General features: G+C 45.6%; 1 protein-coding gene and 1 pseudogene across 2 annotated transcripts in view; one reads left to right on the forward strand and one right to left on the reverse strand.

The window, feature by feature from the left end:
- PKD2L1 (polycystin 2 like 1, transient receptor potential cation channel) overlaps window positions 1-20,572 on the reverse strand; it is a 41,951-nt gene extending 21,379 nt beyond the window's left edge. Inside the window, exons 1-2 of one of the 2 annotated variants that reach the window (XM_003922302.3) lie at window positions 20,338-20,572; window positions 19,693-19,806 (exon numbers count right to left, since the gene is read on the reverse strand). In XM_003922302.3, coding sequence (XP_003922351.1) covers window positions 19,693-19,806; window positions 20,338-20,572 — 349 coding nt within the window. Of the gene's footprint in view, window positions 1-19,692; window positions 19,830-20,337 lie in introns of both variants that reach the window. The other variant, XM_010333186.3, reaches the window with a different exon arrangement.
- Window positions 15,996-16,312, forward strand: LOC104650488 (cytochrome c, somatic pseudogene; annotated as a pseudogene).
- Window positions 20,573-23,278: the final 2,706 nt, after the last annotated feature.

Consider the following 23,278-nt stretch of genomic DNA (forward strand, 5'->3'; position numbering starts at 1 on the left):
AGAGGCGCAGGTTGCAGTGAGCCAAGATCACGCCATTGTACTCAAGCCTGGGCAACAGAGTGAGACTCCATCTCAAAAAACAAACAAACAGGCCGGGCACAGTGGCTCACGCCTGTAATCCTAGCACTTTGGGAGGCCAAGGTAGGTGAACTGCCTGAGCTCAGGAGTTCAAGACCAGCCTGGGCAACATGTTGAAACCCCGTCTCTACTAAAATACAAAAAAAAGTAGTCGGGGGTGGTGGCATGCGCCTATAATCCCAGCTACTCGGGAAGCTGATGCAAGAGAATTGTTTGAACCCAGGAGGTGAAGACTGTAGTGAGCTGAGATCTCACCATTGCACTCCAGCTTGGGCAACAGTGAGACTCCATCTCCAAAAAACAAACAAACCAAAAAAAGAAGCCATGTGTTGACGATGACAAAGCACAAAGGTAAAAGGAGCCTGGGCCCCACCTCACTTGTGAAGCTCCATATTAGTCCAGGGCTTCTTACAGCCCAGACATGTGAGAAAGAAATGCACTTCTATCTTATTTAAGCCACAGTTACTTTGTTCTTATTCTTGCAGCTAAATCAGTATCCCAACATATACTTGTATGAATATACTCACGTCAGATGGATACTTTGCAAAGGAAACCTTTCTAAGAAAATTAACATTAAAATCTGGGGCTTTTTGCTGTTAGAGGGAAAAAAACAGAGCTGATGTCAATAAACAGCACAAATTTTCTATCCAAATAAAAATCAAGTCTAATCAGAGTTCTGAGTTAAAACCATTTACTGGGTACACAGACCCCCTATTCCTTTTCGGAGTGGAAAGTCCCTTCCTGAAAAAAAAAATGTCTTTCATTGTTCTCCTCCTCCTCCTCCTTTCTCCTCTTGGGCAATTCCTCCTTCCATTATCTCTACTGCCATCTCACCACACATTCTGGCAAATGTTATTGGGTCATTCCAAGTTGGATTTCAAATACTTCATATTTCTTAAGGTAGAGAGTAGGCAGAGGAAGGTAGGAGCCTGGAAATGAGGGAAGGGTTAGATTCTTAAGAGTATGCACTGAAGGTTGTGAAACCGTGCATTTGACATCAGTGTGTCTACAGAGATTACAACTGAGAGAACCAGATTCCCTCACATTTGCTTCAGTAACAAAGTATATATGCATTATTAAGCTTTTTAGGATTTAGCTTCAGAAGTCTGGTTCTAGAGAACCTATGACATGTGACCAGTTTCTTCTTAGGAAATTAGATTCAGAGCCAAAAAGTTTTATGAGTTGCTGCTAGGGCCGGGCGCGGTGGCTCATGCTTGTAATCCCAGCACTTTGGGAGGCCGAGGTGGGTGGATCACGAGGTCAAGAGATCGAGACCATCCTGGTCAACATGGTGAAAACCCATCTCTACTAAAAATACAAAAATTAGCTGGGCATGGTGGCGCGTGCCTGTAATCCCAGCTACTCAGGAGGCTGAGGCAGGAGAATTGCCTGAACCCAGGAGGCGGAGGTTGCAGTGAGCCGAGATTGCACCATGGCACTCCAGCCTGGGTAACGAGAGTGAAACTCCGTCTCAAAAAAAAAAAAAAAAAAAAAATGTTAAACAGATCAGAACAAGCTTGGGCCGGGCGCGGTGGCTCAAGCTTGTAATCCCAGCACTTTGGGAGGCCAAGGCGGGTGGATCACAAGGTCAAGAAATCGAGACCATCCTGGTCAACATGGTGAAACCCCGTCTCTACTAAAAATACAAAAAATTAGCTGGACATGGTGGTGCGTGCCTGTAATCCCAGCTACTCAGGAGGCTGAGGCAGGAGAATTGCCTGAACCCGGGAGGTGGAGGTTGTGGTGAGCTGAGATTGCACCATTGCACTCCAGCCTGGGTAACAAGAGCAAAACTCCGTCTCAAAAAAAAAAAAAAAAAAAAATGAGTTGCTATTGAAGGAAAAACAATCAGACTGAGGATGACTACTCTGGAAAACGGAAATGAACCCAAGATCTTGTTAGTGATGCCCCTGAAGTTTCTAGTAGCTCTGAGATCTTAGCCCAGCTGGAAGAACAAACTTATAGATATTTGTCCATGCTGAATCAATATAATAGATTCTCTCAGGGGATGGAATACTGAAATCGGATACCTAGAAGACTGCAGACAGGAGTAGGGCATAAGGCAATCAAACAAGGAGGCTGCTGGAACTTCCCAGTTCTACTCCATTCTGAATCCAGATGCAACGGAGAGCAAAGCAACTGATTCTTACGGATTCAGTATGGCTTTTGCTAATGGCTTGTAAATTATTATGTGATTTCACAACTGCTTAAAGAGTTTACTAAGATAGCAATCAAACCAGGAAGTCAACAGTCCTGAGGAAGATGAAGAGTCTTCTTCTCTAGAGTCATCTGGAAAAAAACTGCCCCCTAAGTAGCATTGCTTCTGTGTGGCCCAGAAACCTCGAGACATAGCATGAACTTCAGTTAATGTCATGTAAGACTTTTGTAGCTATGGTCTCTGCGAAGGAGGGCACACTGCTTCAAAAGAGCTGAAGACACCAATTGTAGTAAACGTAAAAGGCCTGTCTTAGTAGAGGGATTTTTCTGGCTGATCAGGCAGCGGTGCTTCTAAATGCTCCTGTAGAAGGTTATAGAGGAAGAGTTGTATTCGCTCTTACTGTGTTTCTTTGAGCTATTTTGCTCAAGATCTCCCAGAGAATGGTCATTTTGGAAAAACTAAAGCTGTAGAAAGTACACTAGTGCTGACGCCCAGAAACTTTTTGCTGCCTAAATCTAGCTGAACCAAAAAAAAAAAAAAAAAAAAGTATTTAATGCTAGAAACTAGGAAGCATAAGAGGGGCCCTTGTTAAAAGCTGCCCAAGCTGGAGTCTTTGAACATATGGACCCAGAAAAGATGAGAAACCAGGCAGGAAAAACCTAGTAATTATATATATATAAGGGATCACCCCAGTTGGATTGCCAATTTTATGCACTGTCTTAACAAATAAGGGAGAGGTGACTAAGTGGATAGAGTTGGTCATGAGTGATTTTACTATATAGAAGTCCTGGCTTTTACCTGTAACTGTGCAGTATAAGCTACCTGGATCAATACGATTCTGTGAGGATTACAGGATAATCAACACCATGACCGAACCATATGTTTACCCAATGCCAGGAATCGATTCTCTCTGGAGTTACCGAGTCTACCCTCAACATTTCGAGGAGGGAAAACAGTTTTCATTAATTTGGGTTAGATCTATCTACCCTCAATAGACCCAGTAACTCCAGAGAGAATCGATTATTGGCATTGGTTCAATAACCAACCAATAACTCATCACTGACTGGCTCATGAAGTGTTGCAAAATCAAGACCATACAAGAAGATTTTATGCAGACAGCTTTGGTCACCCCAGATAGATTCATCAGCTCCTTTACCAAAGGCTTTCTCACTCAGTACACAACAGGAGGCTCTCAAATGGTTCCATATGAAGGGAAAGCATATTTAAGCAACTAATAGTTGCTTGATTTATAAACAATTTGTGTGTGTGTGTGTGTGTGTGTGTGTGTGTGTATAATTTTTTCATTTTAATAATAGAGATGGGGTCTTGCTATGTTGCCCAGGCTGGTCTTAAACTCCTGGGCACAAGCATTCCTCCCACAAACTGCTGGGATTATAGACACGAACCACCATGCCTGGCCTATAAATAATTTAAACAGAAACTATGTTATCACCACTTGGAAGGGCATGAACTTCCTGAAACACCTTTATCAGACTTTTCCTGGGGTTCAAGAACCAAAAGTGGAAAATGTGATTTCCTGGAATTCCCAGCAGGGAGAGCCCTTAAAAAAAAAAAAAAAAAAAAAATCTCAAGAAGCTGTTGGCTTGTGTCCAGAATGGGAAGACATGGAAAAGGCTGTAAGACAGAGGACCAGGGAGAAGAGAAGAGTCAAAAGCTGTGGGCAGAGGTAGGCAAGAAGAAAGCAAAACGGACCAGTACTTGGGGAGAGAGAAGGAAGCAGGCACGCAAAGAGACAGTCCAGGACCCAGAAGTATCTAGCAAGAAACACTGTTTCTGATCCTGGGCTGTGATACAAGCCGACAGGTCCTTGCAGTTATTCTGAAGTATGATTTATCCTTCACAAAGTGCATCCAGAGAGCCTTCTTCACTGACTTTATTGCCATCAGCCATCAGCATTTTAGGGGAGCCTCCTATATCACAATCAGCGGACATCCATCTCACAGGTGGCATTGGTATTGACTTTACACGTCCTTCTAGTGTAAACCAACAGAAGTTTCTTTATCTGACGTTCATATACATATGTGTGTGTGTGTCTAGAAAACAATTGAAATGGGCTGGGTGTGCTGGCTCACGCCTATAATCCCAGCACTTTGGGAAGCCGAGGTGGTTGGATCACCTGAGGTCAGGAGTTTGAGACCAGCCTGGTCAACACGGTGAAACCCCATCTCTACCAAAAATACAAAAATTAGCAGAGCATGGTGGCATGCGCCTGTAGTACCAGCTACTCCAGAGGCTAAGGCAGGAGAATCGCTTGAACCCAGAAGGCGGAGCCTGCAGTGAGCCAAGATCATGCCACTGCACTCCAGCCTGGGCAACAGAGCAAGACTCAGTCTCAAAAAGGAGAGAAAGGAAAGGGAGAAGGGAGGAAAGAAAGGAGGGAGAGAGAAAGGGAGGAAGGAAAGGAGGGAGGGAGGGAGGGAAGGAGGGAGGGAAGGAGGGAGGGAGGAAGGGAAGGAGGGAGGGAAGGAGGGAGGGAGGGAAGGAAACATACCAAACTAGGAACAGTCAGTACTGGGAGGGATTTTTTAATATTTTATTTCATTTTATTTTATTTTACTTTCAGTTCTGGGATACATGTGAATAACGTGCAGGTTTGTTACATAGGTATATATGTGCCATGGTGGTTTGCTGCCCCTATCAACCTGTTATCTAAGTTTTAAGCCCCGCATGCATTAGATATTTGTCCTAAGGCTCTCCCTCCCCTTACCTCCCACCCCTTCCACAGGCCCTGGTATGTGATGTTCCCCTCCCTGTGTCCATGTGTTCTCATTGTTCAACTCCCACTTATGAGTGAGCACATGTGGTGTTTGGTTTTCTGTTCCTGTGTTAGTTTGCAGAGAATGAAGAGAGATTTTTACATTCTCTACGTTATTTGACTTTAAAAAAAAAGGACTATGTATTAGGTAAAAAGTTAATAAAGATTTTCCTAGTTTGATTCTCTTTGTAGGGAAAAGGGGGTAGAATTCTGTTGTAACGGAATGAGAAGAAATACTGGCTTACACCTTTTTCCTTTGACTTGCCCTTTGAAACTCTTGACTATGGCAAAACTCTTGCATATTCATAGCCTGAGGCCTTAGTTGGCTGGTGCTACCTCCTCCAACCCCTGCCTCCTCCAGGCTGGGAGCCAGCACTATTAAAACTAACAAGCAAATGGCAATGACTTTGGGCCTCCCTGGCAATAACTTAAAAATGGTTAAAAACAGTTTTAACGCTGTTAAAATAAGCAAGCAAGCAAGCAAATGAAGATGACTTTGGGCCTCCCCAGACACGAATGGTACCTGTCTCTGGGACCTGTAAGAGTTCCCAGATCTCCCTGACCACTTGTCTCCCACTTCTTACCATGGTCCCAGAGCACCCTCCACCGTAGCACTCATCATACTCTATGTCACTGTTTACATGTCAGCCTTCCTTACTCCTTGAGGGCAGAAGACGTGTCTCAGTATTTTTTTTTTTTTTTTTTTTTTTTTGAGAGAGAGTCTCACTCTGTTGCCCAGGCTGGCTGCAATGGCTTGATCTCAGCTCGCTACAAACTCCACCTCCCAGGTTCAAGCAATTCTCCTCCCTCAGCCTCCCAAGTCGCTGGGATTATAAGCATGAGCCACCATGCCTGGCTAATGTTGTATTTTTAGTAGAGATGGGGTTTCTCCATGTTGGTCAGGCTGGTTTCAAACTCCCGACCTCAGATGATCCACCTGCCTCAGCCTCCCAAAGTGCTGGTATTAAAGGCGTGAGCTACTGTGCCTGGCCTTGTCTCAGGTATTTCAAAGCCCTCAGCACTTGGCCTAGGGCCTGGCACATGGTAGGACTTCATAAATGTTTGGATGAATGAATGCGTGAATATTCAGGATCTCAAACTTAATTTAAGCATTTTGCTAATAAGCTCTCTTTGTCTCATCTGTTCTTTTACTCCATGCTATGAAATAATCTAATTCGACCAGCATAGACTCAGTCTCTGAGCCAGTAGTTTACACACATTTTGTTCTCAAAACCTCCTTGCAACCCTTCAACATTTTGAGGACTGCAAACAGTTTTCATTTATTTGGGTTATATCTATCAATCATTACCTTATTAAAAGTTAAAACCGGCCAGGCGCAGTGGTTCATGCCTGTAATCCTAGCACTTTGGGAAGCCAAGACGGGCAGATAGCTTGAGCTCAGGAGTTTGAGTCCAGCCTGGGCAACACGGTAAACCCCATCTCTATCAAAAATACAAAAAATTAGCTGGGCATGATGGCATGTGCCTGTATTCCCAGCTACTTGGGAGGCTGAGGTGGGAGGATCCCTCGAGCCTGGGAGGCAGTGGCTGCAGTTAGCCAAGATCGCCCCACTGTACTCCAGCCTGGGTGACAGAGCAAGACTCCATCTCAAAAAAGGAAGAAAGGAGGGAAGGAAGGAAGGAAGGAAGGAAGGAAGGAAGGAATTAAAACTGAGGGAAAATGTAAATATGTATTCATTCATTCATTTGAAAATAATGATAATCCCAATACATGTAAACAAATAACATGTTTTTATTTTTAAAAAATACTATATTTTTTCAAACAAACCCCCCCAAAATTTGGCTGAGCATGGTAGCTCATACCTATAATCTCAGCACTTTGAGAGGCCAAGGCAGGAGGATCACTTGCATTCAGGAGTTTGAGACCAGCCTGGGCAACATAGTGAGACCCTGTTTTTACAAGAAGTCAAAAGTTAACTGGGTGTGGTGGTACATGCCTGTAGTCCCAGCTACTTGGGAGGCTGAGACGGGAAGATTGCTTGAGCCTGAGAGGTCAAGGCTACAGTGAGCCGTGATCTCAGCACTGTACTTAGTCTCGGTGACAGAGTGAGACCTTGTCTCAAAACAAAGAAAGAAATAAAGAAAAATTCTAGTGGGACTGTTTTCCATGTTTGTAAGTTTCCTAATGTCTGGCTTAATAGAAGACAGCTGTCTTCAGGCCGGGCGTGGTGGCTCACACCTGTAATCCCAGCACTTTGGGAGGCCGAGACGGGTGAATCACGAGGTCAAGAGATCGAGACCATCCTGGTCAACGTGGTGAAACCCCGTTTCTACTAAAAATACAAAAAATTAGCTGGGCATGGTGGCGCGTGCCTGTAGTCCCAGCTACTCAGGAGGCTGAGGCAGGAGAATTGCTTGAACCCAGGAGGCGGAGGTTGCGGTGAGCCGAGATCGTGCCATTGCACTCCAGCCTGGGTAACAAGAGCGACATTCTGTCTCAAAAAAAAAAAAAAAGAGAGAGAGAGATCGAGACCATCCTGGTCAACATGGTGAAACCCCATCTCTACTAAAAAAATGCAAAAATGAGCTGGGCATGGTGGTGCGTGCCTATAATCCCAGCTACTCAGGAGGCTGAGGCAGGAGAATTGCCTGAACCCAGGAGGCAGAGGTTGCGGTGAGCCGAGATCGCACCATTGCACTCCAGCCTGGGTAACAAGAGCGAAACTCCATCTCAAAAAAAAAAAAAGAAGACAGCTGTTTTCTCACATCTGCTTCTGCACAATCATTGCAATATGTTATTTTGGTTAAAGTATATGAAGAAAGTATAATCTTATGCAAATATGTTTTTGGGTAAGAGAGAACCTCACAAACCCCCTGAAAGGGTCTCAGGAAGCCTAGGGATCCTCAGAGGACAACTTTGAAAAAGATTGCCCTGGCTGGGTGCAGTGGCTCATGTTTGTAATCCCAGCACTTTGGGAGGCCAAGGTGGGTGGATCACCTGAGTTTACCAGCCTGGCCAACATAGTGAAACCCTATCTCTACTAAAAGTACAAAAAGTAGCCAGGTGTGCTGGTGTGCACCTGTAATCCCAGCTACTCCAGAAGCTGAGGCAGGAAAATCGCTTGAACTCAGGAGGCAGAGGTCACAGTGAGACAAGATCACACCACTGCACTCCAGCCTGGGTGACACAGTGAGACTCAGCCTCAAGAAAGAAAAGAAAGAAAAGAAAAGTAAAGAAAAGAGAAAAGAGAAAGAAAAAGATTGCCCTAATTCCTTATTTTTGTGAGTAGAGCCTCTCCCCAGTATGAAGGTTCTGTCTGAACTTAAAATCTCAGTCATCCTGCTGCCACCACCAATAACATAATTGTCAATATCCTTATAATCCCCTACCTATGTACCTTAATTTACAGTTTTCAAGGAGTTTTCCTATGTAATGTCTCCCAGTTGCCTGCCAGGCATGTCTGCTGGTTCCCTTTTACCCATGAGCAAAGCTTCCTATAAATCATGAAGTTCAGAGTGTACCTGATTTGGTCAGGGCAAGAGACAGAGCTAGTGCTCAAACTCATGCTTTATATAATATGAGTTATATGCTCTTTCTCTAGCAACTTACACAGCAGTACCCCAGCCTGCCCTCAACTACAACAAACCAGAGTACTGAGATGTTTGTGGGGTTTTTTTCCACGCTTTTCTTTCTTTCTTTCTTGACGGAATCTCATTCTGTTGCTCAGGCTGAGTACAGCGGCGCGATCTCGGCTCACTGCAATTTCCACCTCCCAGGTTCAAGCAATTCTCCTTTCATAAATATCATGAAATCCATATCAAGCCCTTTCATAAATATCATGATGATGGTGTGGACCCAGTGGGCAGGGAGAGCAAGGAAGATTCTTCTCCAGCACTTCCTCTGCTGAGGAATAGCTGAGACAGGACTGACTCCACCCCTCAGAAAGAGTTCTGAGTGACTAATCATTCCTGAACTATTCATAATGACAAAAATAACGTTTCCCTAATCTGCAGAAAGAAAATAAAAATATCTAGCCATTACAGGATTGCCACTGGGATCAAATGAGGTAATAGGTGTGAAATCTCTTTGTAAGGTTTAAAGGACTGCACAATTGACATTATTATTATGAGACGATTGATGGGTCACTCACATTGCCTGCATGAAAAAGATAGCTCTATTTTAGCCAGATAAGATTCCAAATAGTCTTGGTTTCTAGATTCTCCTGCCTCAGTGTCCCGAGTAGCTGGGATAACAGGCACACACCACCATGCCCAGCTGATTTTTGTATTTTTAGTAGAGACAGGGTTTCACCATGTTGCCCAGGCTGGTCTTGAACTCCTGACTTCAGGTGATCCATGCACCTCAGCCTCCCGAAGTGCTGAGATTACAGGTATGAGCCACTGTGCCTGGTGGAGCTATATTTCAAATTTTTACTAAGTTATATCTTGACGAAGAATGGCAACTAATATTTATTGAAAGCCTATTCTATTCCAAGCACTGTACTACTAAGTACCTAATTTGTTTTCCACCAGCCTCGCCAAAGCAGATGTTATTCCCACTTGAAGAATCAAGCCTTAGAAACATTTCAGTGTCTCGACCTATTTGCCAAAGATGCATGGCTAATAACTGGTAGCACCGTCATTTAGATCAGGCCACCTTATTCCAGGTCACACGCTCTTTCCATTATGCAACTGTGCCTTCACTAAAATCATGGTTCTATATCACAAAGTATCTTCTGCATCATTACAGCCACACAGGAACTCAGCCACAGACACTTCCTGAACCTCCCATACATTTCTGTTCCTTTCTTCGTTGATTCTAGAAATACTGTCTAGAAAGACATCTTCTTTGTAATCTCCAAGCTCACTTCAACCTCTCCTATTAATGCAATTCTACCAATCTATGGCTAGAACCTTGAAATCCACTAGAAGAAAGCAGAGTAAAGAGAGACACGCATTTCTTTACAACCAGTGAGGGATTAGTGCATCCAATTGATATTAATTGACATGTAGCCATGAAGCATTAAAGGCTGAGGGTCTCTGCCCTCCTCCCCAGCTCCATGGTGACCAGACCCAGCCATTTCCTGGCTTAGAGCCTCTCCTATACAGGGCCAGTCCCAGGTGCACCTTTGAGATAACAATAATGTCTCCTAAAACAAACAGCCATTATTTCTACACAAAGACCTTCAATGTTTCCTCCATCAACAAAAGGCTATAGCCATCCCTCCAAGAAGACAAAGGGCTAGAAGCGCTTTCATAAATATCGTGATGATGGTGTGGGCCCAGTGGGCAGGGAGAGGAGGAAGATTATTCTCCAGCACTTTCTCTGCTGAGGAACAGCTGGGACACAACTGACTCCACCCCTCAGAAAGAGTTCTGAGTAACTAATCATTCCTGAACTATTCGTAAGGACAAAAATAACATTCCCGAATCTGCGAAAAGAAAATAAAAATATCTAGCCATTACAGGATTGCCATTGGGATCAAATGAGGTAACAGGTGTGAAATCTCTTTGTAAGGTTTAAAGGACTGCACGATCGACATTCTTATTATGACACGATTGATGGGCCAGCCACATTGCCTACACGAAAAAGATAGCTCTATTTTAGCCAGATGAGATTCCAAATAGTCTTGGTTTTTAGATCCACCAGTTCCTAGAATAAAGCATAAGAGAGAAGAAACATGGTCAGTATGGCTGACCATGATAGTCTACTAGGGCTTGTCCCCCGCCAAATTGCTGTGCAGGTGACGGCTAACTGGGCTGTCTATTCTTTCCACTCCCAAGAGCTCAGATCCTGGAAATGAGGTCACTGGGAGTTGATTCCTCACCTAGGGTCTAAGGGACCAAGTTCCCCACTTTCCCTTCCCTCCTTTGTCCCCCTGAAAACATCTCTTGTGCAATTTACACAAAAATAAATACACAGTATAAATTAAAACATGAGAAAGTTGTCCATCCTCATTGGTAATCAAAGGCGAGTAAATTAATGTGAGTTTACCATATAATACCTATTTAATAATAAAAATTATAAATGAGAACCTCCAAATTTGATGAGGCTGTGACAAAACTGATGTAATCTTATAGCACTCGTGGCATAATAAATTTGTATAATCCCTTACAGAGGCACAATGACGACACATAGCAAATACTAAGGAGATATTTTTATCTTTTGGCCTCGTGGTAATCTCTCTCCTTAGCAATTCCCCCAAAAAATTTTAACAAAAGTGAGAAAAAAAAAAAAGCCGCAGCTATAGATACATTTGCCCCTGATAGGCAAATACTCAAACAACCAGAGAATTGTTGTAGTTAATTGTGGTATGACTGTAGTCCTTAAAATAAAAATATAAACACTGGCTGGGCACCGTGGCTCATGCCTGTAATTCCAGCACTTTGGAGAAGCCGAGGCAGGAGAATGACTTCGGCTCAGGAGTTGAAGAACAGCCTAGACAACATAGCAACACCCCGTCTCTACAAAAAATTAAAAAATTAGCAGGCTGTGGTGGTGTGCGCCTGTAGTCTCAGGTACTTGTGAGGCTGAAGTAGGAGGATTGTTTGAGCCCAAGAGGTTGAGGCTGTAGTGAGCTGAGATTGTACCACTGCACTCCAGCCTGAGTAGCAGAGTGAGAACTTGTCTCAAAAAAAAAAAAAGAAGAAGAAGAAGAAAGGAAGAAAATATAAAAACTACTTATAGGCCAGGCACACACAGTGGCTCATGCCTGCAATCCTAGCCCTATGGAAGGCTTGAGCCCAGGAGTTCAAAACCAGACTGGGCAACATGGGGAAACCCCATCTCTACAAAAAAAAAAAATACAAAGATTAGCCAGGTGTGGTGGTACCTGCCTGTAGACCCAGCTACTTATAGGGCTGAGGTGGGAGAATCACCTGAGCCTGGGAGCTGGAGGCTGGAGTGAGCTGAGATTTGTTGTCTGTGCTGTTAATAATAATGATGATAGTGGTGGTGATAAACTGAGGGCTTCCAGGGAAGGTACTTTAGTGTAAAGATTTGACGTCACTTAAAGGACGCTGCTCAAATAATACTCTTCCTATATGTGGAGCCAACTACAAATTTTGAAAGGTAGTTTTATATTATTTATTGATTTATTTTTAATTGACAGATAATCACTCTATATCTTTTTCTTTTTTCTTTTTTTTTTTTAATATGGAGTCTCACTTTATAACCCAGGCTGGATTGCAGTGGTGCAATCTCAGCTCACTGCAACCTCTGCCTCCTGGGTTCAAGTGATTCTCCTGCCTCTGTCTCCTGAGTAGCTGGGACTACCCAGCTAATTTTTGTATTTTTAGTAGAGACAGGGTTTCACCAAGTTGGCCAGGCTGGTCTCGAACTCCTGACCTCAGGTGATCCACCCACCTCAGTCTATGGGTACAGATTTCCCATAGATCCCTTGCCCCACGTAGGTACAGACTCCCCTGCTATCAACATCTAACACCAGGGTGGTATCTTTGTTATACAATGACCTACATTGACACATCATTGTTACCCAAAGTCCGCAGTATACGTCAGGTTTCACTCTTGGTATTGTATATTCTATGGGTTTTACTTATATAATGTCAGGTATTCACCATGCAGAATGGTTTCGGTGCCCTAAAAATCCTCTGTTTCACCTATTCATCCTTCCCTTTCCCCAACCCCTGGAAACCACTAACAACTTTTACTATCTCCATAGTTTTGTCTTTTCCACCATGGCATATAGTTGGAATCATACAGTATGTAGCCTTTTCAGATGGGCTTCTTTCTTGAAAGGTATTTTTTTAATGACCAGTCTAGAGGACCAGGTGAGCATTTTGAATTTCTACTGGATAATACAAAGATAACTATTACCAGTGATTGTGTTTGGTTCTTAGGTATGATAGCTCCAGAAAATCAATGTTATTATCCTTGTTGGTAGAACAAGTGTTCAAGGTCACAAAGCCAGTATGTAGAGGAGCTAGTATTTGAATCCATTGTGTCTGACTCCAATGTGTTTATGTTTTCATCATGCCACAGTGTTTACCTAATAGTAAACATGGGTCCTGGAGCGTTTGAACCCAGTCACGGAAGCTGACACAGAAAAGCACACTGGCACAGCTGCATCTCCTACTGCACGTCACTCCAGTTCTTAGAAAACAGCTTCCTGACAGAGCAACAAAACAGCCACCCTGCTTGGTGCCCGCTTTCAAGCTTAGAACTTGTATTCCCAATCCTTAGGCAGGAGAGCTCAGTCAGCATACTGACTAGCAAAATTAAGTGTCTCTGGTTCAGGGTTTCTTAGCCTTTTTTGCATTATCCATCTCCCCAGAAGCCTCATTAGACATTTTCTTCCTAATCACTCTCCACTCCAATAACACAGACAGACTCTACATTTGCTTATGTATCATGGCTCTTTGGTGGCCCGAAAGCCACTGTAATATCTAAGGGGTTCTTTTTGCCCTTGGAGACACTATTTTTACACCCTTGGGGGCTATATCATCCCCACTGAGAATGTATGGTCTATGTGCAGTTGGCCAGAGCTCATGGAGGCTAACGGAGCTGAGACACCGGGGAGGTGAGGCCAGGACCCTGGAGAGCGCAAGTGGCCCTCCTGAGACCATTCCAAGCCTCCATGTTGCCTGAACATATGCTTGAAAGGGAAAGGCAGAGAGAGGCAGGAGCTAGGAAACTAGTATTAGTATTATCTTACTAGATGTTGTAGGAATCATAAGAATGTGAGGGCCTCCTAATTCTGTTTCATAAAAAGTTCTTGTGGGGCTGGCACTTTGTGAGTGCGGACTTTAATTCTTTTTTTTTGAGACCAAGTCTTGCTCTGTTGCCCAGGCTGGAGTGCAATGTTGAGATCTGGGCTGACTGCAACCTCTGCCTTCCGAGTTCAAGCAATTCTCCCGCCTCAGCCTCCCAAATAGCTGGGATTACAGGCGCCTGCCACCACACCTGGCTAACTTTTATATTTTTAGTAGAAACGGGGTTTCATAATCTTGGCCAGGCTGGTCTGGAATTCCTAACCTTATGGTCCAACCGACTTAGTGTCCCAAAGTGCTGGGATTACAGGCATGAGATACCACACCGGGCGTGGACTTTAATTCTTAAGGTCCAAGGCAGTTAAATGGCCCATTTTCAGGTAGTCTAATGATTTCAGGGTCTTTATTAAGAGCCCAATTCCACAGGACCTAGAGGTTTTCTGAGGTTTAAAGATATCACATTAATTCTCCCTTCCTCACCCTCCACTGCTGGCAGGGTTTATGATGCCACCGTACTGTTTTACAGTGCCTGCTGGGACTTGAAGACAATAGGCATTATTTACCATGTGCCAGACAGACACTGTGCTAAGCGTTATTAGTGAGCTAGTTTACTTAACCTGCATAATAATCTTCTTGGGGGGGAGGTGTATAATCATTATTCAAGGCAAAGAGAGGTTAGCAAACTTTCTCAGGATCACACAACTGATAACTGGGGAAGTGCCAGACTCAAACTCACATAGTAGACTCTAGAGCCTCACTGCTTAACCAGCATGTTAGACTGCCACTGGATTGACTCGGTGGCCCTGATAAGGTTTTTGTTTTTAAAAATCCCATTAATATCCTTAGCACAGGACTATTATCTCCCCTACTCAACTTTCGGAGAGACACCTCTGTGATCCAAGGTCTATACTTCAGTCTTCTCCTTAGGAGAACTCAAAATTCATCATGTCACTCCTGTGCTGAAAACAATAGCTTTCCCTGTACCCCTCAGAATAAAGTCCAAATTCTTTGTCATGCCTTATAAGGCCAGCCTTGTCATCTTTTACCACTTTGCTCCTCAAACTCTCTGCTCCAGCCATGTTGATGCACTTTAACTGTCCCTTTTGGGCCTTGGTGCATGCTGTCCCCTCTTCCCAGAGATTTCCTTTCCACTCACCTCCCTTTCAAGGGGATAAATCCTCCGGATCTCTCAGGTTATAGCTCAGATAATCACTTCCTCTGTGTTTCCTCACAGATCCCCAGAGTCTGGCTACCACAGAAATAATGGCACCACAGAACTGTGTGCTGGTCAGATTGTCCATGGCATATTTTGGCCAGTGCCAGGCATCACATAGATGAAGTCTGCAGGCAGGCAACCATTATGGAGTGCATTCTGAAACTGCTTTTAATATATGCCAGGCACTGAGTTAATGATTTTATGGTTATTATCTCACGCAATCCTATTGGATTGCATAAGCACACATGAGGAAATTGAAATTCAAAGACGTTAAGCAAATTGCTCCAGGGCCCTCAAATGGTGAATGGCAGTACATGGTGTTTGACCCAAACCTCTGCAAAATTTGGAGCCCACGCCTTCAATCTCTGCATAATACCACCTCTGAAAACCATAGTACAGTGATTGGTTTAGTGATAAAATAGAAGTTATTTAACCTAGAGATGACCAAGGGGAAGCTATATGCATTCAATCAGTTAAAAGGTTGTCACTTCAGAGAGTAATGGGGACACCTCAGTAGTTGGCTTAATAGAAGAAAGTCCTAAAAAGGAAGTGAGCCTCTGAGGGGAAAGGCCCAAGCATCAGTCATCTATGTGTTTCTCAGTCCAACGTCTGGCTCAGAGGAGGGAGCTCCGTAAGAGGATAGAATCAGAGCTGCCCAATCACAGAATGGGTTGCCTCATGAAACAGTGAAGGCCTTGTTGACACTCCCCAGGATGGGCTGGTTGGCCACCTGACAGAGCACCATGGGAAGGATCATAGAGAAAAGATTCCACGTATTCTGCATCCTGAAACTAGATGACCTCTAAAGCTCCTGTCCACTCAAGGATTCTGTAATTATTGGACTGAATATATGACTCAGATTTTGGCAAGTCACAGACCATCCAGCAATGCAACTGAGATCTCGGAAAGCAGAGAACATGAGTGAATTGGACTCCTGGACTTCCAGAATCCAAGCTTCCATCCTTTCCTGCCCCATAGAGTGGAGTTAAAAATGGTTCATTGTGAGATAGATAGTGGGGCATCCAGCTTCGGAGTGGTAATCTTTGTTGCACCAGCGATGAAAAAAGAGAATTAAATATGGGTGATGTTGAGAAAGACAAGGAGATTTTTGTTCAGAAGTGTTCCCAATGCCACACCGTGGAAAAGGGAAGCAAGCACAAGACTGGGCCTAATCTCCATGGTATCACTGAGCAGAAGACAGGTCAGCCACTGGATTCCCTTACACTGATGCCAGTAAGAACCAAGGCATCACCGGGGGAGAGGATACACTGATGGAGGATTTGGAGAATCCCAAGAAGTACATCCCTGGAACAAAAATGATATTTGCTGGCATTAAGAAGAAGGGAGAAAGGGCAGACCTGATAGCTTATCTCAAAAAAGCTACTAATGAATAATAATTGGCCACTGCCTTATTTGTTACAAACGTCTCATGACTTTTTTATGTGTACCATACTTTAATAGATCTCATACACCAGAATTTACATCATGAATGAATGACAGAATATTTTGTTGGGAAGTCCTGATTTAAAACTAAGACTGGCTTGTGGTTAAATGAGCATGTTCAGTTTTCCAATTTTAATAGTAATTCCAATTCAGTAAATGCTATCACTGTTTACCCCTTCTAAAGATATGATTAGACTTTGTTAGCAATGTTAAACTTTTCACAAAGATGGTGAGTGCCATCTTAAAACTTAATGGAGATTGGTTTTATATTTAGATTTATATAACTGGTTATGTGACTATATTTAAATATGGGGGAAATTCCTTCACTGTCTCAGAACCAAGCAAGATTCACCTGTGTTTTGTGTTCATTTGCCTCTTAAAGGCAAGGGTTGAAGATAAATGGGTAGCAATGGCTACTTTATATTTTTGGCCTTAACTGTGCCCATCTAATCAGAATTCCCTGTATTTAAAATGGCTCCTTTTACTTATTGGAAGCCATTTTAGTGTGGTCTATGTGTAATATCAAAAATTATTTAACACTTCACACATTTTATATATGATCTATATGGTCACATGCCTAGCAGCCAATTAAACTTCACACTTGAATTCTTTACAATCGAAGTCAAACTAAGCTATAATTTAGGATTGTCTTTAAACAGTCATTCAGAAAAAAAACTGTAGAACTGCTGTGTATTTGTGATTGGGAATGGTGATTTTGCCAACTTATAAGGATTAAAGTAGAGGAGATATACACAAATTTAAAAATTATGTGTGATCCAAGGTCAAGAGATCGAGACCATCCTGGTCAACATGGTGAAACCCCGTCTCTACTAAAAATACAAAAAATTAGCTGGGCATGGTGGCATGTGCCTGTAATCCCAGCTACTAGGGAGGCTGAGGCAGGAGAATTGCTTGAACCCAGGAGGCGGAGGTTGCGGTGAGCCGAGATCGCGCCATTGCACTCCAGCCTGGGTAACAAGAGCGAAACTCCGTCTCAAAAAAAAAAAAAAAAAAAAAAATTATGTGTGATCGTAAGACTTAATTAAAAAGAAGGCCAGGCGTGGTGGCTCACACCTGTAATCCAAGCACTTTGGAGGCCAAGGCAGGTGGATCACCTGAGGTCGGGAGCTCATGACCAGCCTGACCAACATGGTGAAACCCCGTCTTTAAAAAATAAATAAATAAATAAATAAAGATAATTAAAAAGAAAACCACAGGCCGGGCGCAGTGGCTCAAGCCTGTAATCCCAGCACTTTGGGAGGCCGAGGCGGGTGGATCACGAGGTCAAGAGATCGAGACCATCCTGGTCAACATGGTGAAACCCCGTCTCTACTAAAAATACAAAAAATTAGCTGGGCACAGTGGCGCGTGCCTGTAATCCCAGCTACTCAGGAGGCTGAGGCAGGAGAATTGCCTGAACCCAGGAGGCGGAGGTTGCGGTGAGCCGAGATCGCGCCATTGCACTCCAGCCTGGGTAACAAGAGCTAAACTCCGTCTCAAAAAAAAAAAAAAAAAAGAAAAGAAAAAAAAGAAAACCACAGTTCACTGTAACTCTGGGGATCTAGAAACAGTCCCATTCCAGAGGCTAATCTGGAAAGAGAGATGTTTAAGTCATTTATAGAGAAAGGCTCTGCCTGTGGGTTTCAGCTGCTGTCACGGGATCTGAAAAAGGAGATGAATCCTCCTTGCTAGCAGATGGTTAGGACAAAAAAATCAATACGTCAACAAATGAATTTCCAACAGCCATTTGCTGAAAGGAATTGAAAGGGCCCCACAAAATGCACATTGGGCAGGCCGTTGTTCCTCACACGCACTGTATGCTTTCACTCCCTGCTGAGTGGCGGGTGGTCCAGCACAGAGTGAGCCCGAGAGAGCACAGCCAGAAGCAAGTGCTTTCTGCCAGCTTTCCTGGAGGGCTCGCACAGATGTGTGGGGCTCAAAAAGCAAAATGCTTCAACGCTGATGTTATCAGACTGACTCTCTGACTCCACTTTCAAAAAATTTATGCACCCTGACAAGAACAGTGTTATGGAGCCTAGAATACCTAGTAATGAGGATACCTTAGTTGTATGGCCTCACCTACAGCTTTTATCAAAACATGACCCGACGCACAACTATACTAAACTAGGCAAACATCACTTGCGCAACTTTTGAAAGAAGTAATAAACCAAATACAAAGTTGCTGTCATTACCTGTAGGTCTAATAGCATCTGCTTAGTCCAACTGTATTATTATTTACAGTTCCTGGACTCGATCTTTCCAAAGTCACCCTCCTGTCTTTTCACTTGCTCCTCTCAACTTAGAGATCAAACCTTCTCAGTTTGTGTCTACAGCCAGAGCCTCAGTGAGCTTCCCCCAATGGCCGCACATGGTGGCCTCTCACAGGGACCATCACCACACCATTTGTGTCCCTCCCTCTCTTAACAGGGATCCGAGATCTAAGGTCACCTGGATCTTTTACTTCCTCTCTTTTTTCTTCTTTTCTTTTTCTGCCTCTAAAGAAACATGAATCTGATATAGTATAATAACTATGTGAAGCCCACCAAATTATTTTTTTCCAACGGAAGGGAATGGTTTTCCACTCCCCCTCCCCCTTTTTTTTTTCGGAGACAGGGTCTCGCTCTGTCCCCCAGGCTGGAGTGCAGTGGTGCAATCTCGACTCACTGCAACCTCTGCCATCCAGGTTCAAGTGATTCTCCTGTCTCAGCCTTGTGACTAGCTGGGATTACAGGCACCTGTTGCCACACCCAGCTGGTTTGAGAGAGGACGTGGATGTGATGATGCCCTGGACTGCCCCACCTGCAGGTGCTCCAGACGGGGCAGTCTAGGGCACCATCACATCCACGTATGTTTAGCAGAGACAGGGTTTCGCCATGTTGACCAGGCTAGTCTCAAACTCCTGACCTCAGGTGATGTGCTCACCTCGGCCTCCCAAAGTGCTGGGATTACAGGCATGAGCCACCGTGCTGACCCACTCTCTATAGAAGGGTAAACACTTTCACCTTTCACCTTTTCAGCCAACAGAAAACAAAGGCTGCCAAGCGAACTTAAAAACTGGCTTCCTCTTGTAATTCTTGACCAAACAACTTTTATTAACAGCTTTCTAACAATCTGCCTTCTTCGACTGACAAATTCCTTTTAAACAAAATATCTTAAGCTGTGAAGATAAATAGATAGTATTGGAATATTGCTATCTGAAGTTTCCAGACATAGCCTGTGTACACAGATGGATGCTGGCTCCACAGATGTTACCCCCAGGAATGTGTATTCAGATAGTGCACACGTAGATGTCTCTCACAGACAGATGTCCACAAAGACAAATGCTACTTACACAGACAGATGTCCACCAGGAACACAATGTATATCAACAGCTCCCGCAGGGTGGTCTTGACGTAAAGTTCCCGGTTCTCAGCTGTGTTCTCAGTCAGGGTTGTTCCCCAAAGTCCTAAGGGGCATGGGAGAGATGCCCGGGATCCCCAGTGGCAGTGTTCCACCCTTCTGTCCCTGACTTCAGCCCCTTTCCACGCCTGCCCTTCCTGGCCCACCGCCTTCTTCCTTGGCTGAATCTGGGTGCTTTCCCACACCTGTGCTCGCCCTTCCCATCAACTCCCTGAGGTCGAGAGGGGTGAAGGCCCTGGCTCATAGAGAATGAAGGCATGGAAAGGAGGCATCTGCTCCAGGCGGGGCAGTCTAGGGTGTCATCACATCCACATCCCCCCTCAAGCAGCTCCCACATACCCCTCTGGGTCCCCAAGTGATGACCATGCCAGGCTCCCTGCAACCGGTAGCCCATTCAGCTGTCCTCTGTGTTCTGGGGCAGGCAGCACTACCACAGGCAATTCACACACCCCAAAGTGACACTGAAAAGCCACCTCTTCTTCAGATTACATGCCACCTCCACTCCCTGCCCAAAAGCTTGTGATGACTCCTTCTTCTGACTCCAGCATCCTGGGAGAACCCTCCCCCTACCCAGTACCTCTGATGCCTCGACAGATAAAGAGGCAGCAGCTGGACACCCGGGTCCTGTGTGCCGTCTCCTCGGGTTCATCTTCAGCCTTCTTGGGTTGGGGCTGGGGGAGGCCTGTGCTGGAGATGGTGTAGACCCTGAGAGTCCCGTGTGGGGAAGGGGGACCACTGTAGGCGGGGTTGTCCCAGGCTCCGCTTCCCAGCTTTTGCAGCTCCTGCCCCTCAGGACTTTCCACAGCATTCATGGAGAATGAGGTGGGGGGCCCGGCACCCCAGGTGCCCACTCTCAGCTGGAGGAAGAGGGTGCGGAGGCACAGCCCAGCCTAGCCAGCAGAGGGCGAAGGGAAGGGCGCCGGAGAGCAGCTGTTTGCACACAGCCGGGCTCCTGCCTTTTGTAGGGGGCTGTCTGTGCCCGATGGGGAGGGAGCGGATGAGAGGACAGGGTGGGGAAGGACCATCAATCCTGTCAGGAGCTCTCTCTCCCTCTTGCTGCAAGCCCCAGGGGACCCGCAGAAAGGGGAGGTGAGGGAACTGGAAGGTGGGGGTCTGAAGAGGGGAGGGAGGGGAATGGGAGGAGGATGTGGAGCTGAGAGTGGAATGAGAGACGGGAGGAAGAGGCGACGCTGGGGATGAAGGGGGCTGCTTGCAGAAGTGCCTGGTGGAGAGAGGGCCCAGAGGTCAGACGGGAGAGACGATCAAAGAGCAATGGGAGGAGCTGAGACAGGAGGGGAGCCGGGGCTTGCGCTGCGGGTCTGAGCTCATTCCCACTAAAAGCTCCTGAAAGGGCCGACATGGATTGGGGTGGGGACCAAGGCCTGGGCTGGAGGCTGAAGAGCGCTGCTCCCCTCCCAGGGCAGCCAATGGGTCTGAGGCTCCTGTCCTGTCTCACCTTGAGTTGTCCCCTGGTGGAGTACGGAGGGGCAGCTCTCCTACCTCCCTGCACGCTGTCAGCCACAGGGGAAGGAAAGCGGCAGGAGGAACCCGTCTCAGAGACTTTAGGGCCAGGGTCTCTGACCACTGATGGGGCAGGGGAGAGGACCGCAGAGGACTGCAGGGTCCCAGGTAGTCTATATTCCTTATTCTGAGGCTTGCCTTCCCCTGGCTTACAGATGAGATATACCAAGAAAGGGGGTTCCTTAAGGGTGTGGGGCTCAGTGCAGGGAAAAGGCTAAGACCTGGTTGGGAGGCTGAATCACAGAACAAAGGGCAAGGACAGTGTGGCTTGGGACTAACGGAAGTGGATATCCGGACCCAGCTGAGCTAGAAACCTTTTTCCATTGCTCCGCCTCGTCCTGGGCCTAGAATTGCAAGCTTGAGCACAAAATGGAACTATGAGCGATGTCAGGATTGATCTGCTTTCTTTTTTTTCTTTTTTTTTTTTTGAGATGGAGTTTCCCTCTTGTTACCCAGGCTGGAGTGCAATGGCGCGATCTCGGCTCACCACAACCTCCGCCTCCTGGGTTCAAGCAATTCTGCCTCAGCCTCCCTAGTAGCTGGGACTACAGGCACGTGCCACCATGCCCAGCTAATTTTTGTATTTTTTTTTTTTTTTTTTTTTGAGACGGAGTTTCGCTCTTGTTACCCAGGCTGGAGTGCAATGGCACGATCTCGGCTCACCGCAACCTCCGCCTCCTGGGTTCAGGCAATTCTCCTGCCTCAGCCTCCTGAGTAGCTGGGATTATAGGCACGCGCCACCATGCCCAGCTAATTTTTTGTATTTTTAGTAGAGACGGGGTTTCACCATGTTGACCAGGTTGGTCTCGATCTCTCGACCTTGCGATCCACCAGCCTCGGCCTCCCAAAGTGCTGGGATTACAGGCTTGAGCCACCGCGCCCGGCCAATTTTTGTATTTTTAGTAGAGACGGGGTTTCACCATGTTGACCAGGATGGTCTCGATCTCTTGACCTCGTGATCCGCCCGCCTCGGCCTCCCAAAGTGCTGGGATTACAGGCGTGAGCCACCGCGCCCGGCCGATCTGCTTTCTTTATAACCTGAATTAAAACCCTGGCATGGGCCCCCAAGCACATCCCTGCCTATGCCCTGCTCCAGCCTCTGATCACCTGCCCTGGCTCCCCTATAGGCGTATGTGAAGCCCTGGAATAGGGCTGGCCCTGCAGCTGCTCATGGTCACCCTGCATTTCCTCATCTTCGATGGCCAGAGGGGAGGCTTTCCCAACTCCTGGCTCCCCAGCTAGGACCACCTACTGGCCTGAAGCCCATCTTCATGCAAAAATCAGCCTTGTCAAAGTCATGTCTTCAGTGTCCCTATAAAAAGATCTTGGGTAGGTATGGTGGCTCACACCTGTAATCGCAGCACTTTTGGAGGCCAGGGCAGGAGGATGACTTGAGCTCAGGAGTGCAAGACCAGCCTGGGCAACATGGTGAAACACTGCCTCTACAAAAAAAAAAAAAAAAAATGCCGGGCATGGTGGTGTGTGCATGTAGTCCCAGCTACTCAGGTGGCTGGGGTCATAGAACTGCTTGAGCTGGGGAGGTCAAGGTGTTGAGGCTGCAGTGAGCTGAAATCACACCACTGCACTGCAGCCTGGACAACACAGCAAGATCCTGTCTCAAGAAAAAAGAAAGAAAGAGGGCTGGGCATGGTGGCTTACACCTGTAATCCAAGCACTTCGGAGGCCAAGGCAGGCAGATCACCTGAGGTCAGGAGTTCAAGACCAGCCTGACCAACATGGTAAAACCCCGTCTTTAAAAAAAGAAAGAAAGAAAGAAAGATAACAAGTGTTGGTGAGGCTGTGGAGAAAAGGGAGCCCTTGTGCACTTGGCTGTATCATAAATTAGTACAGACATCTTGGAAAACAGTATGGAGGTTCCTCAAAAAACTAAAAATAGAATTGCCATATGTTTCAGGAAGTGCCAAGGAATTGAAATCAGTGTGTTGAAGAGACGTCCGCTCTCCCCTGTCCATTGCAAGATTATTAAAAATAGCTAA

Source organism: Saimiri boliviensis, chromosome 12 (genome assembly GCF_048565385.1).
Source record: "Saimiri boliviensis isolate mSaiBol1 chromosome 12, mSaiBol1.pri, whole genome shotgun sequence".
In the NCBI taxonomy this organism is placed as follows: domain Eukaryota; kingdom Metazoa; phylum Chordata; class Mammalia; order Primates; family Cebidae; genus Saimiri; species Saimiri boliviensis.